The sequence below is a fragment of the Nilaparvata lugens genome, chromosome 13 (genome assembly GCF_014356525.2).
Source record: "Nilaparvata lugens isolate BPH chromosome 13, ASM1435652v1, whole genome shotgun sequence".
Classification (NCBI taxonomy): Eukaryota; Metazoa; Arthropoda; class Insecta; order Hemiptera; family Delphacidae; genus Nilaparvata; species Nilaparvata lugens.
Window position 1 is genome coordinate 29,889,017 of NC_052516.1, and position 17,868 is coordinate 29,906,884.

General features: G+C 34.2%; 2 protein-coding genes across 3 annotated transcripts in view; both read left to right on the forward strand.

Annotated features, from left to right (window-relative positions):
* Window positions 1-7,976, forward strand: part of LOC111056085 — a 203,689-nt gene extending 195,713 nt beyond the window's left edge. The window contains exon 16 of the mRNA XM_039440417.1: window positions 1,709-7,976. Within this exon, the coding sequence (XP_039296351.1) occupies window positions 1,709-3,392 (1,684 nt within the window). The 3' untranslated portion in view covers window positions 3,393-7,976. The remainder of the gene's footprint in view (window positions 1-1,708) is intronic.
* A 9,481-nt stretch (window positions 7,977-17,457) lies between these two features.
* Window positions 17,458-17,868, forward strand: part of LOC111062417 (cytochrome P450 4C1) — a 39,561-nt gene continuing 39,150 nt past the window's right edge. For both annotated transcript variants that reach the window (XM_039440280.1, XM_039440281.1), the window contains exon 1: window positions 17,458-17,722. The gene's annotated coding sequence lies outside the window, so the exon portion shown is untranslated. The remainder of the gene's footprint in view (window positions 17,723-17,868) is intronic.

Genomic DNA, 17,868 nt, shown 5'->3' on the forward strand with positions numbered 1-17,868 from the left:
TTTACCAACATTCAGACAAACAAACGTAACTAACGCAATTCAGTACATTAATAAAAACAAAGACAAATTCACTACTCGTAATACACCATATCTGATACTTTCAAATGCTTTCAATACCTATAATAACATATTCACTAGACTTACATCTTGCAAACACCAATTGTCCTTCTATTGCCATAGAATAATAAATTGTCTACCTGAAAAATTCATTCTAAATAGAATTACTAAGTGTTTAATTTATGAAATAAGAAAGAAAAAAAGAAAGAAATATTTATTGCCAAAATCATTAAACAAACTTTACAAATGTGAAAAATATAAAAATTTTCATATACAATACATTACAAAAACTTAAATTAAAATATTTTCCATTTAAAAATCGATTATAATATTATCATTGGCGTTACCAGCAAAACTAAGTAGTTTGAGCGATGGCAACGAGTAATCAGTCGGCTATAATATTAGTGGCTTGAGATTCAGTCGAAAATAGAAAAAATATAATAAAGAAAAAAGAAACATATGGAATGTATGAAAAACTAGAAAAAAAATAAAATTTCAATCCGAAAAGAAGAAGTACTAAGAGAGCAGAAAAACTAGAATGAATTCATAATAATTTAAAAACTCAAAAGAAAAAGAGATGATTCATGTAATTATTAATCTACAATAAAGAGAGTGGGTATGTAGGAAAGTTTACTTCGGACTTGAGATTTCAGAAGATTAATTGACTTTTTGTTCTAGTGCTTACATTGTTATATTGTACATACATTTATATTCTAGTGTTTATATTGCATATTGTTTCTTCTGGTACTAATTAAATTGTCTTAGACATCCATCCTAATTACCTTTAACATTTTTGAACTCTCTTCCAAAGCTCAAGCATTAGCTTTTCTGGGAGAGCCCATTATTTCAATATTGAAATAAAAGAAAACATTCGTTGGATATGTTTTCAAATTAGTGGAGAAAACAAAAAAAAAATAAAGTGCTTATCTTGAAACGCTCAACTTTGTTTTAACAAAAGCCACATCAAAATTGACCTTATATCAAGTTTTCACTGACTTTCATTATTTTGCACAAGCCTTCTAATAACTTATCTTCGAATAAAGGTGTTGGTATTTACATTTACTTATCTACTAAAATACCATCGTTTTTTTCTTTCATAATGATTACTGGATAATGATCTGGATGCTTTTCCTATCATGATATTTCCTCCAATCAAAGTATTGATTATTTTATTTGTGCATTAGATTTACAGTAGATGTATTATGACACTTTGATAACAATTACAGAGTTGATAAATATCGAACCACACCTAACTATGTTAGGGCCTACCGGTATTGATTATCATATCTGTGAATTGATGTGGTGAGCTCAATAAGAATTTGTTGCAGACGAGCTATATAGCACAACAGATCAAAAATCTAAGCTATCCGCATTCAAGTTTAGTATTGTGGTTCAGTGTTGATCGGTTGTGGATAGAGATGAGACCCTGAAAAAATTGTAACAGTTCTATTTTATTAAAAAATAATTCAATTTTTCAATCAAATAAAATTGTAATAGATATCATATTTGAATTGGATAAGTTTTTGTTTCAGACTCAAGCGTTCACAATAAAGCCTATAGATCTGAGCTATATGCATTTGAGCATTATATAGTATAGATTATTTGTGAATTTAAGTGAAAACCCCAAAGTGAAAACTTGATTTTGTTGCAGACTGGATCTAGCCCGTCGACTGAGTCGCGACGTGTTCCGGTCCAAGTCGTCAGGCAACCTGCGACGCATGAGCAGTGACATCAGCATGGGCCGACTGCTAGACTGCCACAGTTCACAAGCGATCGGCCGGCGACTCAGTCGCGACACAAATCTCAGTCCACCAGACATCAACAGTCGCCGCGCCAGCTACCTGTCCGACTCACGCCGTGCGCCCTCTATGGACATAACCGGCAGTGGCGGCGACATCACCTTGGCCCCGCCCAAGAGTCCCAACTACCTCACCATGCCGACCGTCCGCTCCATACCGGACAACATCCTGACGCCAGCCGGCCTCCTGCCGGATGCGTCCCGCTTCAGCTACATCGACATCAAGTCGCCGTCCTTCAAGAGCAAGCTGTCCCAGCGGCACGAACCGGCCGGACTCTCCCTGTCGCTGGGCGACCGACACCCTACATCCTGGTCGTCGTCCTTTGTCGAACTCAACCCTCGTGTCATTGTTTGTGACAACAATGAAGGGTCACAAACAACAAACACTGATCAGAAACCAGGGGTCAATTCAGATCAGTTAACAGGAGTGAACCCAGATCATCCCAGTGCTGCCAAACGTCCTAGCATTGATCATCAGAGATGGACAAACAATGATCAGAAACTTGATGAGAGGCCTGATCATGTAGATGTAGATGGCTACAGTAATGCTCAAAAACACACAGGTGACCGACCTGAACATCTCAAACACAGTTTTGACCTTACCCCTGATCAAAATGAAGCAAAATTGTCAAAGCAATCCAGCTGGGCAAACTCATCTGTCAACTCAACTGAGCATATGATACAGATCATCATACCTTCAGAAGATGTGGCATCTGCTAAAGATGTTGGTACATCCAGTTCTGTGACAACAATAAAAAGTTCACCAAAGAATATTGGTTCCATTCAACAGAAACCTCCAACTGCAACAATAAAGAGTTCACCCAAAGATGTCAGCCATCAAAAACCACCCATCGCTCCAAAGCTGTTCACTCAAAGCTCAGCCAAAGTTGTTGCTCAACCGAAGATTCCTTCAGTGCCCAAAGCTGCAGTAGATCAGAAAATGGCGCTGAATCTGGTGCTCAACGAACTGAAAGAGCGTTGCAAAGAGGTGAATGCAGCTGCAACCGATGAACCTCCTCCTCCACCTTCAAATGTACCCAAAATTGTGTCCTACATCCCCAAGAAGCCTGCCAGGAAGAGTCTGGAGTCTGCTCAGCGGAGTATGGATGATGCGGGCACATCGGCGGCGGAGAAGCGGAGAGTGGCAGTTGAGCAACAAGGTAGGAGTCTGGACAGGATGGGTGACCGCAATGTAACTGATAAACCTCCTCCGTTGCCTGCCAAGAAGGAACGTCGCCGAGTGCATAAAGTGCGCAGTAGTGAGTGCTGTGAACCCAATAAGTGTGCCGCTGATGTCGCATGCGGCGGAAAGTCACAGTCGCACGCGACTTGCGACAGGACAAAAGACCGACGTCCGTTGGTCACGTCGCGTAGCAACGACGAAGCAACTTCGAATCGCATCGCGCGTGAAGATGCGATGTTGGCGCGTCGCGATGATTCGTTATCACGTGCCGACCACGCGACTTTGAGGCGGCATCCCGTCTCCATGGCAACGCTTGACAGGAAAGATGTGACATCATCGAAAACATCTACTTAATAGTAGCTGAAGGCCTATCAATTGGCTACCACACTGTTTTATTGCTGACTGTGCAAATATGGTCAGCGGCTCAAGGTGCTTTTAAACACTTTTTCAGACGTCTTTAGCAATATTTTTCAGCTTATATAAAAGAATCAGGTTCACATGTGAGTGAGAATCTAAAATAATGTATGTTGGGAAATTTGAATAATGATCCCCATAAAAGTGATAATCAAGTAATAACTCAACATGATATCTTTACAATTTTAATCCGTGGCCTACTTCATTGATAGTCTATTTTGTTCAAATGAATCAATTCCAAATTTCAATTTTATCATACCTGTGCCATGCATACATTGCTATCAATAATATTAATCATTCTATTTTATTGGTTTATGATAGCTTGAATTCTCCAGTAGCATCAGGCTTGTAGAGAACTCATCATTGAAGTCATATAGTTATTACGTAAAATTATTATAAAGCCTGCATTGAAAGTTCAATTATGTATATTTTTAATTTGACATTAAATTTTAACTTCATTTTGTAGATAACTATAAAGTATTATACCTATATTTAAAATCAGTATCACCACATTTACCACTGCATTATTCTCCACATGAATTTCTAGATTTTTCTATAGTTTCATGATAATTTTAATGTTAGATAGACTAATGTTTCAGAAAGTAAAGTTTTTTTTATGCCCAGAAAAAGATATGATGATGAATACAATAAGAGATTTTTACATCCTGCTCTTGAATAAATAATCAACTATTTCATTATCCATCCCCCTTCAATCCATCAGCATATTGTCACAATCAATATTATGAACTATAATATTGCTATTTAGGCGTGAGTTCTTGTTTTATGTATCGTCTTCAACTTATTTCTGTGCTCAAATAGAAAAAACATCAAATACATTGTTAATAAAGGAAAGATAACTTGTTCATGAGAAAATATTCCTTTGTATGTTGAAAAGTATTGCTGAATACAACGAAATTACTAGCAAAAATAATCCAGACGCTTCAGACTGTAGGCCAAAAATTGTTATTGTTATCGTACTTAAGATGAGCCAAAGATTTGTAAAAATTTGTACGCATTTTTATACAGAACTAACGTTAAATTAGCTAATGAATTATTCAGTCCTATCGAATAATGGCGACTAATAATATTAACTATCACTACTAAATATTATGAAAATACTATAGTTAATTTACTATGAACTTAGGCCTTTGAAAGTTACCTGTACCTTCTAAATAAAAATAAACTCTCGCTGTGTTTTATTATAGTGTTAGCTTGTGCTCTAATGTAGAAAACAAAAGTCCACTAGTGATTATAATTTTTTTGTATAATAACGGATATAGAATATTAAACAACTTACTACCTACTATCGATGAAACTGAGGTAAATACTTATACTTTATGAAATATCTTATCACCACAGAACTATTGTTTTGAAGAATCATACCCTTATATTTGTTCCGATTACATTCAAGTTACTCAGTCCTATTCACAAAAATTACTCGTATTATCTTGTTTTGAACTATATATGCAGTGCATAATAGATTGATAGATTTATCATTCCTAGAATATTATGTTATGTTCTCGGTATCCCAAAGAAATATTTTGAATCATAATAACTGGAATATTATTATAATCACAGACTGTAACTAATATACATTAAATCAACAAAAGTAAGAAAACGTTAATCGATACTCATTGAGTGTTACTCTTTCATCTCAGTTTCATGAAGGAATCGAATCCATAATTACAAGAATTATGAAACAAATTTCACACACATAGAAGTCATATTCAATTAGTCTGTTTACTGTTAACAGTTATCTTACTGTTAAGTCTTAACAGTCAAATTATATTGATATAATTGAAAAGATATATTAATACATATTATTGGCGAGATATTGAAATTCTTTATGGACTGAACCTCTCCTGACATTAGATAGTTAAGTCCATATGAGTCAAGTCCAAATCATTTGAGAACTGGGTATATATTTTGATTCTTCAAGTCACGAATTAGTAAGTACTGTAATTTCATAGGAGAGGCGATTGGAAACTGCTGAATTGTCCCATTTACTATGAAACTATGGACGCATCCAATTCTTATGTTGAATCAGCAAATAGTTTTCATCTCATTTAAAATAATAAATAATTGAATAAAAAAACACATGTGTTGTCAAATTCTATACAGTTTTATTCGACAGAGAATTTAATTCAATTCTACACAGAATTCAATTCAATTCTACACAGAATTTAATTTAATTCTACACAGAATTTAATTTAATTTAATTCTACACAGAATTTGACAACATATGAGTGTTTTATTCAATTATGGAACGTTTCTACAATATTGACAATGACTCAGTCGAATATATAATAAATAATTACGTTTTATGAACGTTACTGATCCCTAATGATTAGGCTATGTATTCATTACAAATTTGATTCGAAAATTTATTCATTATTTTTCCTAAGTGACCCAGCAAAAATACTTTGGATATTCCACCTTTATAGAACCAATCATTTTCCTGAACGTGTGATGAAAAATGTAGGTAACAAATTTCCTCCAGGAAAGAAGTTTGGAGAGTATATGAATCAATAAAAAATTCTTCTTATTAAATAACGAAATATATCTCCTTCAACTGTCGCTAATGTATAATAATGAAACTTTTCAGCAGTGATTTTTATTTGAATATTGTTCATTTATGTTGTAGAATACAATATATTATAGTATTCAAATCGCTACAAAAGGATTAAACACCAAAGTAGTTGTTAGTGATGTCATAGTTGAGTTGAACTGTCAAACTCGACTACTTTTTGTTTTCTAATATTTCAATTCCTCCCATTTTCAGAAACCCAGAAAAATTGGAAAAAGTTATGTGATTAACCACACTATTCTTAAATATGAAAATAAGAATACAGTGAGTCAATGTTGTTGTAAAGAGAATTGTTATTACAATTACAGCAATATATAAGTATCTAAATTCTAATAATGTCCGCAAATGAAACTACAAATAATATAAAATTTGCAAATTTATTGCGTTTTAGAGTTTATGGTTGTGTTACATCAGATTGAGAGTTTATATAATATTCTTTCTTGTAAAATTATAACTAGTTAGTTGTAGTTATAATAATAGCAGAGATATTCGGCCAAATACTTTATAAAAATAAATGATAATGAAAATAATAGTGATTGAAAAAACCTCTATAAAATAATAATGATGAGATAGCAAAGGAAATATTATATATTATTATACTTCCATGATATACAGCAAAGAATATATTAATGACAAAATCGTTATGATCTACTATTCCATTGAAAATAATAATACTAATAATAATAAATGAAATAATAGTAAAGTATTGTTGAGACCTTCAAAACTATAATAGTTGAATCAGAAGTTATATTGTTTATAAGTTTTTAAAGCACCGTAAATAATATTATCGATTTGTTGAAAGAAATGAAAATTATAAAGTATCTTATGATAAATTATTACTGTTACAGTATTCATGACAAAAGAAATTACTATACTATGTCTTTTAGAACCTAGATGCCTTCGTCTATTTTACTATTAATAAATGAATAAATAAATATAAAAATATATTATGAAACTAGTTATAAGCACTATCTTTATAACTGAGTTGATAATGCAAAATGTTTTGGAATCTGCGACGAAATCATTTATATTTTCTAAAATTGATTGCCTGTTTATTGTAACTTCAAAGTGTAATGAATTATGTAGCCTGTACAGTATTATAATCTGAATAAATTACATTATTTGTATTGGGATTAGTTGAAGATTGGATTCGAACATTTTACATATTTTCAAAAAAAAATCTCTCTTGTGATAGATTACAGAAGAAACAAGAAAGGACATCTGAGAATGTCTAATTTCCTCCAGAATACCCAAATCTTTACTACAGTAATGTCGATGAACATTCTAAAATTATAAAGTATTATTAATTTATTTGAGGTAGATAACCTGTTACACTAAAAATTACGATGTATCTACTGTCAATTCTTCCCCTTAATGCCGATTTATGCAGTCGATTTTGATTAATGTGAGAACAATTATTATTTTAGTTTACTCATATTTATTATTGATCTACTGACTTTGACTTTTTATGCAAGGTAATGCTAAAAAAAACCATGTTACTTCATGGAATGAACTGGATTTTCTCACTGAGAAAACCTTCATACTAATATTGTTAATATTCATTACTTCTATTGTTAAGAAAAGTGCCCCATTTTTGTTTTATAACTGTCCATATTCCACAAAATACACTGTCGACTGATAATAAAAATGTTTCAGCTCAATAAAAATCTATCATTGAATCTGCAAATTCGTGAATTTTAACTCTGATACTCATATAATGTCAATTAACAATATTCCTCAATACTATTTTATTTCTAAAGGTTTTTCTATGGAACGTATTGATCAAAATTATTTTTACACTACCTACATAAGATTATTTATTTCTTGGATTGCATTGATTATCCTTCTTTTTCATTTACTGTTTATTCTGAATCATTCATACTGTTTGAAATAATTGTGTTTGACTCTGTTACTTGTTGAGAAATATATTATTTGAAGATCAATTTAAAAAGTAGAATTTCATTAAATGTATCTCCTATTCCTCCATAAAGGTAGGCTACGCTTTCGTTTAAGTGATTACGATCGAGAAAGAATACGAGAAGAGTAAATTGTTATTAATGATATCAATATTAAAACTATATGACACAATATGGGAGTGTTCATATTATTCAAATTCTGACAATGGGTGAACTCTCTCTTAAGGCGAAAGGTATTCTTTCTAAGTCGTCGGTCACCATCAAGGATAGAATACAGCCCTTAATAAAAACAGTATAAAAATCTTGAAGTACCCTTTATTTTTTAAAAACGTTAAAATAGTTCAACAACTAGTTTCGACCCAAGTTTAAAAAAAATAAAGGGTACTTCAAGATTTTTATATTTTTTTATTAATTTGTTAAAAAGTAGTCCAAGTGAGTTGAGTGTTTTTATACAGCCCTTGTATATACCCCCTATATACTAGTACACCGTGATTCAAAAAGAATACCACAACTTTGAAAATGTATAACTCTGCAAAGAATAAACAGAGAGTAAAGCACTATTAGTCATCGATAAGAGGAAACTCTGAAGATTTCTTAGTTCCTTATTTAGTCCCATTGACACTCATCTGTCCGTGCCTATTTGAATGAAAACTATCCGAGGCAATGGATCGGCTGCTAAGCAGCTCGAGACAGAGCACTTCATCACTGGCCTCCAAGACGCCCTGAGCTCACCCCCTCCGATTTTTTTCTGTGGGGGTACGTTAAAGATAAAGTGTATCGACCTCCTCTACCAGCTAACATTGAGGAGCTCAAACAAGAAACAACAGCAGCTATACAAACTGTTACGCCCGGTATGCTACTGAGGGTGTGCAACGAGTTCGAGTATCGTATTGATACCCAGTATTGATATCACTCGAGTGTCTGGAGGGGGTCACATTGAACATTTGTGAACTTATTTTCTAGTGGGGAAAAACTTATTTTAATACTCTTCATTTTGATTTATAACCCAAGTTTCTATTATGTTTCCTTGATTAAATACAGATTTTCAAAGTTGTGGTATTCTTTTTTAATCACGCTGTATATTACTCTAAGTATATAATACCCTTGGGCCACGATCACATGAACGAAAGCGTACGATACCTTTGGGCCCTTATCCATCTCCGTTTTAATTCAGGTTCACATGAAGATATTGAGATCCGAGTTGTTTAGAACAGCTGGTCAATCTGCGTTTAAACTGTGATTGGTGCAGGGACTAGGTCCATATTTATGCACAATCTCAGTTTAAACCCAGAATGAAGCACAAATCTTCAAGTAATCGTGGTTCATCTTCAATGGTGCATATGGCACTAATTCCATACTATTGGGTAGTTGGAGAGTTGGGCCACTGCCTCCATAAACAAAGCGCCATAGTGCATTCTGGTGATGTCAGCACAGGTAGGGTTCCTACACAAATAGAAATTTGTTGATTTCAGCTGATCTATATCAGCTAGTGTTTTATTGGTGTCGGAGCCCTACCTGTGCTGACATTAGGCCCGCCGCAAAGTCCACCCACGAAAATCCAGGAAAAGCAACCCACGCCGTGGGATGTTTTGTAAACCATTGCTAAGCTTCTCCAGACATACAGTATGTGTAATCAATGCAATGAATAATCCACTTGTCAGCTGATTGATTATGAATAATTCTATAGCAATGGTTTACAAAACATCCCACAGCGTGGATTGCTTTTCCTGGATTTTCGTGGGTGTACTTTGCGGCGGGCCTTAGTATCAACCACCTGTCTTGCACTCTGGCTTTGTTTACGCATGTAGTGGGCTCGGGTTCAAACACAGTTATCACCAGATGTTCTCAACCAGGTCACTCCCATGAATGTCTTGAATCACAGAAAAAGGGACACTTCTGTTTCTACTCCGTTATTGAAGTATCGAACTGTAGGTTGTAAACGTTTTTTAGGGAATACATAACTGAGGAAAGTGTGATTGGTCTATAACTTCTCATAAACCAACTGAGCATCTATTGAAAATAATTATTTTTCTAAATTCTCAATCATTAAAGCCGTTTGCACAATGACAGTTTAAACTAAATTTATTTTTTTAAACTGGATCAAATCCGTATAAAGTCTCGTTTGTTATAATGTGTTTCATTTTTAGTCTAAGCCGCCAGCTGATTAAATTCAGTTTAAGCTTTGACTGTGCAAACGGCCCTTAGAGTGATTAAATCTTTGACTGTTTACTACTTCACTAAAATTAAATTCCATTAGACTATTAGTTTCAATGCTTTTATCAACTCCTTTACTCTCAATATTATAGTGTGAGGGCCGGCTGCACCCGCACTCCCCCTCTTAGATCAAAATAAAGGCAGCGATTCTATTCTATCAACATTATAAATTTGTTCATTATAGAATAATAACATTATCGTACCCTGAGATTTTCTCATTCTCTAGACTTACTATGTCATTCATTATTCTATTTTCCAATATAAGTCAGAATTAAGTTTGTTTTTCGGTAATTCTTCAAAATTATATTTTTAATATGTGAATATTCCCTATTTTAGTTATAATAATGTGAAATATTTCTTCTATTTTTAGTTTAAAAGTATCAAAATTTAAAAATCTACTTTGTGAAAATACTTGAGGACTGAAAATTTTGTGAATTGAAGAACTACAAGACTTAATCTATTTCGGACTATGTGCTATATAAATTTGGGAGAGGAATAGCACAAGGTTACCTTATTTTTCCTCTCCGTATCATTTTGATAATCTACTTATTGTATAAGTGAATAAATAAATTAAGTCCTCTCAATAATTCGGTACTGGCCACTACCCAGCTTCCATTAAAATTTGCTATTTCAAACAAGTTTTTGTGAAATTCTGTAACATGCTCTGCTGTCTTGCAGTTGCAAGACGGTTTCCAATCCATTTTCATTCCTCAGACTCAGCTGCTGATTCCCTTTTTTGTTGATCTCGTTATTGACCAGATGCTATTTATTATGCCCTGTCCTACTCTTCCAGTTCTTTTCTTATTCTGTTCTCGACTTCTTTACTTAGGAATAGCCTACGGCCTCTTTCACACGATAGGAGACGTGCAACTTGAACACTGAACAGTGTTCTCGTTTTTTTGTCGAAGTACATTGAGTCAAATCGTGTCTTTCACATGGTGACTCCTATCCAGGAACCTCGTTTTGTCACGTCTTTTCCCCTCGAGGCAAGCAGAGGCAAGATCTAACAACTACGCCGCCGTTTGCGAAAAGTATGACTCATCACTTTTTTCTCAAAGTCTAACTTCCTTGAAAATATAGATAGAAGATTTCTGATTTCGGATTTGGATTCAGCGACCCCAAATTCTTTAAAGCTTAAGTCCCGTTTTCGAAAATATCCGAAAACAAGGAAGTTATGGCTGCTTTTAATAAAGCTTTCTATTATCATATAATACGGTAAAAACGAACAGGTACTGTACTATACAGTACGTAAGTACTTTAGCTATTATATTACAACTTACACTGTATTCGTGTAGGAAATTTGGTAGGTTATTTATCTTGATTTCTGAAAATACCCCAAAATAAGGGAGTAAGATAACTTTGAAAAACCAAGTTTCCTGCCGATTGAAGAAACATTAAAAATTAGTCTAAGACATATTATGTCTTAGAATAAAAACGTGTAACAAATATCAGATCACTATTCAAGCTATCAAGCTTTTCATAAATTTATTTGTCTCCTCATGGCAGAAGGTTTGCGCCCAACTTTTTCACTTAAACATTTCTATGATTAAATTGTGATAGAGAACATTATCGTATTGATCTTCTAAATCCAGTTACATGTACATCGATTTTCGTAAAATTGATTTTTTTACCGTTCCTATGAATTCTAAGAATTCCATGAATTGTTTATACAGGTTCATCACAGGCCAGGCTGGTCTGAGCTATTCATGACTTTTTTTCAGTATGCATTATCAACTCAGCAGTTCTAATACACAGACATCACTACCTGGAATGCCATGACATTTTCTATTCTTTCAATTCCTATTATTACCATAGATCGATTCAGATCAGCACAATGTTTATACTGTATGTTCATAATAGATTTTTCTGATTGTAAAAAGAAATAGTCAATCATTGCTGGGAATTTAAAGTGATATTCAACGATTTGAACCTGATAAATTGGATGTTGAATAACAATTGAAATTCAGTGAATTTTACTGTACAACATTCCTTTTCCTCCTATTTTATTGGGTGATGAGTGGAGATGATTTATGATTTCATATTTGGATTCATCTTTTCATAGTTCAATATTTTTTGGAAAACTAGAACTTTTGAAAATTAAAAATGTTTATGTATAAACTTCTCAGGTGTTCAAAAACTTCTTAAAACCTTTGCCTGTCCCTTTGTGAGGCAGGAGTATAATTATCTTAGTACGTACTATATAATCATATGATAATGGAAAGCTATATTAAAAACAGCTATAACTCCCTCGTTTTCGGGTATTTTTGAAAATGGGACTTACGCTTTAAAGAATTTGGGGTCGCTGAATCCAAATCCGAAATCAGAAATCTTCTATCTATATTTTTAAGGAAGTTAGACTTTGAGAAATAGTGATGAATCATATACTTTGAGCAAACGTCGGCGGAGTTGTTAGATCTGTCGGCTTATTCGTAAGATCCCCATGTGAAAGTACAGGAGAGCTGCAAAATATGAAATATGATCTTCCGTAATATGATATTCCAGGAGCGAGGTCTCTGCCGTGTGAAACTGGCCTACTTGAACCCTCTTTTTGCTCTTCAGTCTTTTCTAAATCTTGTTTTGCGTCTTTTGCAAACAAGTCTTTTTGTTTTCGATCATATCTTGCTACTTCTTGATTTTCTTCGTTTTCGTTTTCTGTTTAATGTGTTTGAGGTTGTATTGAGCTTCACTTTCATGCATATCTTCAATATTACCATTTTTGTAATTATTTCAAATTTACCAATATGGTTGATGCAAAGTTATGCAGAATAAGTGAACATTGATTATAATTTTTCTCTTAAAATAATATTGAATTTTTTCATTTCCAATTGAGTTGACAATTATGTGTAGAACTCACAAAACATTTGTATCTAACCTTTCTCAGTTCCAATTTATTTGAACAATCTTGGGAATACAATGAAAAACTGATAAGAAAAACACTTCAATACTTCAAGTCTTCAACTTGACCTGCGAATCAAGTTCAAACTTTTCTAGCATTCCTTGAAAACCCTGGGATAATGTATAATCAAAATGCAGTGAGAAACAAGATAAACACTGATTTCTTACGTAGTTCCAGTTATGTTGATGAGAGATTGAGTGAATAAATCAGTGTCATTTTGTTGTTATATAGAGGGCTGCGTAATTGATTTGATTCCAATTTCAAATGTCAAGGTAAGGGAAGGGAAGCGGGAGGTTGCATAGAAAAAAAACATGAAGTATTTATTTGTGTTAAGTTCAAAAATTCAGGAAAAACCTCTCAGATTTATTTTTTGAACATTGTGAAATATCCATCCGTCAAAACATATTGAAACTCTAGGACTATGAAGATAAATATTGTATGGATCATGAGAGATGTCGATGGGACTTGGAAGTTATGCACTTTTTGAGAAAAAATAATAGGTTACTAAATTTAACATTGAAGAGATAGAAAAAAAGATTTTTTAGAGCATTAATGAGGTCACACTGATCAGCTTGTTTGAAGTTTGTTACTGTGCATCTTTTAATGAACACTACCTTGTATTCTAGGTACCTTGGTATGCTGTAATCAGAATCATATTAAGTTTAGACCCACGCTAATCCACGAGAAGCAACCCACGCCGGGGATGTTTTGTAAACCATTGCTAGGCTTCCCTAGACATCTGTGTAATATTCATGCAATGAACAATCTCCACTTGTCAGCTGATTGATTATGAATAATTCTATAGCAATGGTTTACAAAACATCCCACGGCGTGGGCTGCTTTTCGTGGATTAGCGTGGGTCTACTTTGCGGCGGGCTTATAGCTACAATCAGCTATTTACCGGCTTGATTTCATGCATGTAGAACAGCTGAAATTGAATTACTATGACAAAAAAGGAGTTACACACTCATTTTTGAACGGAAAACAAATTTTCTTCTTCTAGTTTGTAGGCCCACCTTTAAAATGTTCACATTTTGATAGTTGGGTAGAACAAAATTCCAATAAAATTTATTACGTACAGTACGAAAAATAACAGTCTCTGTAAATCAAGACTTCGATCCTACATAAACTCTAGACTGTATTCCCAAAATAAAGGGTTGAAGAAGTTTTGGGCGAATGCCTCTTGTTCTTACCTGAATTTTATAATAAAATGTATACTAATAAATATGAATTAATGATATCCGTTTTTGTCCGTACACTTTTGTAGATAATGTGAGAAGTTGTCGCACTCCATTCTCACTAAGGCGATTCACGTGTTATCGCTGAAATTTCTTGTGTTATCATTTTCAGGGAATCTCTATCAAGTGCGTTTTCTACACTTATGCACGTGCCTTCAGGTGGCTCATAGAAAATAGTCAGAAGTCATCTCATCAATGTCACCTCAATTGTGGCAGAAAAAATCAAGCAGCTTTGTTAGAGAACAATCTGAATTATTGAGAGTGACCAAGGTTTTTTTTCAAATAAAGAAAGTACCAATCGGCCAATAGTCAACTCTCGACACACCAAAAAGTAGATAATTCGTGATTGCCACAAAAACAGAAATTACAAACAGAAAAATCCAATATTCATCCACCAACGTCTCCACAACGGCAGATAAAGCAAGGCTATCTCTATCACGGCACTCTGTCATCAACTTATAAAAAGTCTTCAGGAGTGTTTGAATAGAAATGCTATTGGATTGTATAGATGCTATTTTTGGTACATAATCAATTTTACTACATTTTTCCCCTTCCTTATTATGAAAATGGCTTGATTTACACACTAATATCGGGGACAGAGCTCCGCCCTGGAGTACAGAAGCATAAAAAATTTATTACGAAAGAAGAAATTATAATATTTATTCATAGTTAATACAGAAATATTCTATCTAATCACAGTGAATTGAGATTAATTACCAGAGGAATGCAAAAATTCTCTTACAAAGGCCCGGTTGCACAAAAGCCGGTTAAATTTTAATCCTGATTAATATTTCACGTGAACCAAATCAGAGAAGACCATTTCAAAAAGATGGCTTCACTGATTGGTTCCTTCTACTGGAATTAATCAGGATTGGAAATTAACCGGCTTTTGTGCAACCGGCACTAAGTACCTGCTTGTATGATTAGAAAAGTTCAACAGCTGAGTCATAATTTTGTCTCAGTCCCACACACATGCACTCGTTCACTCCATCATCAACAGACGACGAGTTTTCCCAGGATGAGACCTAGTGCAATCGAGTTTTTATATTATAAACCCACTAGGTTCTGAATTTCGTGAGAATCGTTAGAGCTGTTTATAGAGATCCGGGACATACAAACATATAAACATAATAATAATAATAAAACTAATAATAATAATTCGTTCAATTTAAATTCATAAATTGAAATTATTTATTTGAATGATAATATTTCAATGATTCTGGAGTATTGGACAACTGTAGATTTATAAATAGTCCTTGTAACAATTTTATACTTGACTTTCTATTCAATTAGATAGGAAGTATGTAGAACGAGAAGATTCGATCATTGTGTCAAAACTCAAAAGTTATGATTGTTTGAAATGTTGTTCTTTGAGTTGTCCTAATGCGCGCCCATCCACTATGAAATAACGTGCATAACTGAAATAACGTGCATAACTGAAATAACGTGCATCCAACGGGTAATTCTGATAGAATATGATCTCAAAAACGTTTATCATTGTACAAAATCTCAATATGAGAGCAATGAATAATGAAGCTGAAAATTGTCCTTTTTCTTGTTTATTAATTTAGCGTATGGCAGATACACAACAAATATATAGCTGATGAGTCTCAAATGCCTAGATATACACTGTATATTTCCAAATTCTTTGAGATGTTGTGCAGTTTTCGGTCAGGAGAAAATAAGTTTGTTTGTCCGCCATTATTTGCTAGTCCATTTAGCGTTACCCAATGTGCACCATGGAGGCGAACTAGCATCACACATTTAAGTTGAAAATCTGCTGGAACAATTTTGAGGTTAAAACTCAATTTTCAATTTTCACAGAATTTTTTTTTCAAAATCATCTTCACCATTACAAATGTCCAAAATTGCTTCAAATTGTAATTTATCACATAAAAACAATCCAAATATAGAATTTCTGTTTGAATATAAATAAGTATATAAATCTGAGTACCCTTTTCAAAATTATTTAGTCAAGACATATTACGGCTATATAATGTCATTATCATTCGAAACATGTTGTGACTAAATAAATTAAAAGAAAGGGTACTTGCATTTATATTTCTATTTATAAGCTGTATGTTTTTTGAAATACAAGGAAAATTGATATCAGGTGTATCTGGAATTTTTTCTCGTCCGAAGGCTCAATTTGGCGAAAACGCAGAAAACTGGAGAAGGAACTGGAAATCCGTGGTGCATCCTGTAAAAGCTTCAGGGCTGGAAGGTCAACTTCTTGTATTTGAGTTGTTCAATGCTCCAGAATCATTGCACGAAAAAATCTGCAGGTTCTCATTTTTTCGCATCAAGAAGTACTGGTGACTGAACTAATCAACGCAATATTATTTTCTCTTGCAAATTTGCATTCAACACAAAAAACAACACATCTTTTTCTTATTTTTTAACTCATCTTTACTTTTTCCCTCTTTCTACAACTTTTTCTCTTCTTTTCCCATCTTCTTCACCTTCTCCCCCTCCTCCTCCTCTTCTTCCTTCTAATCTTCCTTCTTTTCCTTTCCATCTCCACTTTTTCTCCTTCTCCTCTCCCTTTTCCTCAACTCCTCCACCTCGCCCTTCTTCACTACTCTTCCCTCTTCTCCTCCTTCTTTTTCGTCTATTCTTCTTCTTTCCTCATCCTTTTCTTCTTCTTCTTTCCCTTCTCCTCCTCTTGTTCTTCCTCCTCCACCTCCTCTTCCTCTTCTTCCTAATCATCCTCCTCTACCACTTCTCCACCACCACCTCCTTCAACACATCCTCCTCCTTAAGACCCTACTCTTTCTCCTTCTTTCTTCCTCTATTATCCCCATTTTTCATAATTTTCTCTTTCGTCTCCTCCTTTTTTCCTCTTCCTCCTCTTGTTCTTCCTCCTTCACCACTCCTTTGAAATATTTCTATCCTACTTCTTCTCCACCACCTCCTCCTCCACCACCTCTTCCTCCTCCTCCTCCTCGCATCCTCTCTCACTATCTCTTCCTCCACCATTATCAGTATATTTCACTGTATATCAGAAACAAAATCAAAGAATCAGATACAAAGAGACAATTTCTTTCTCTTTCTCGCACCCGTTTTCTCCTCCTTCTCCTCCTCCTCCTCCTCCTCCTCTACCCACAGCGACCACTCTGTTACGTGTCCTGAGCAGCAAGGACCTCAGCTGAGCTCTCACACAGAAGTGTCCCGTCTGCCGGACTGTGCACTCATCATTACGTCACTAACAACAGTCTCTCTCTCTTCTCACTCTCCAGTGACTACTGTGTTTCACTTGCATACAGAACGCTTCTCCAGTTCAGAATTTATTCAAATAGTATACAATATTCTGGGATTTTATCGTAGTCTTTAATAATAATTTGGAGACTGCATCAAGTTATAAACTCCACTCAACTCAATTCAAACGCAGCTTATTTTGTGAGGACTCCAAACTACCGGTAAGTGAGGATATTATTAATCAATTCGCACTTATTTCATCCATTTGATGATAAGTGTATTCAGATGTATTCAGTTGGTTGGCCGCTGTGGCTTCATATAACAAATGAGCGCTGCTATCCAGAGATTGTCAGTTTGGTGTAAGGGT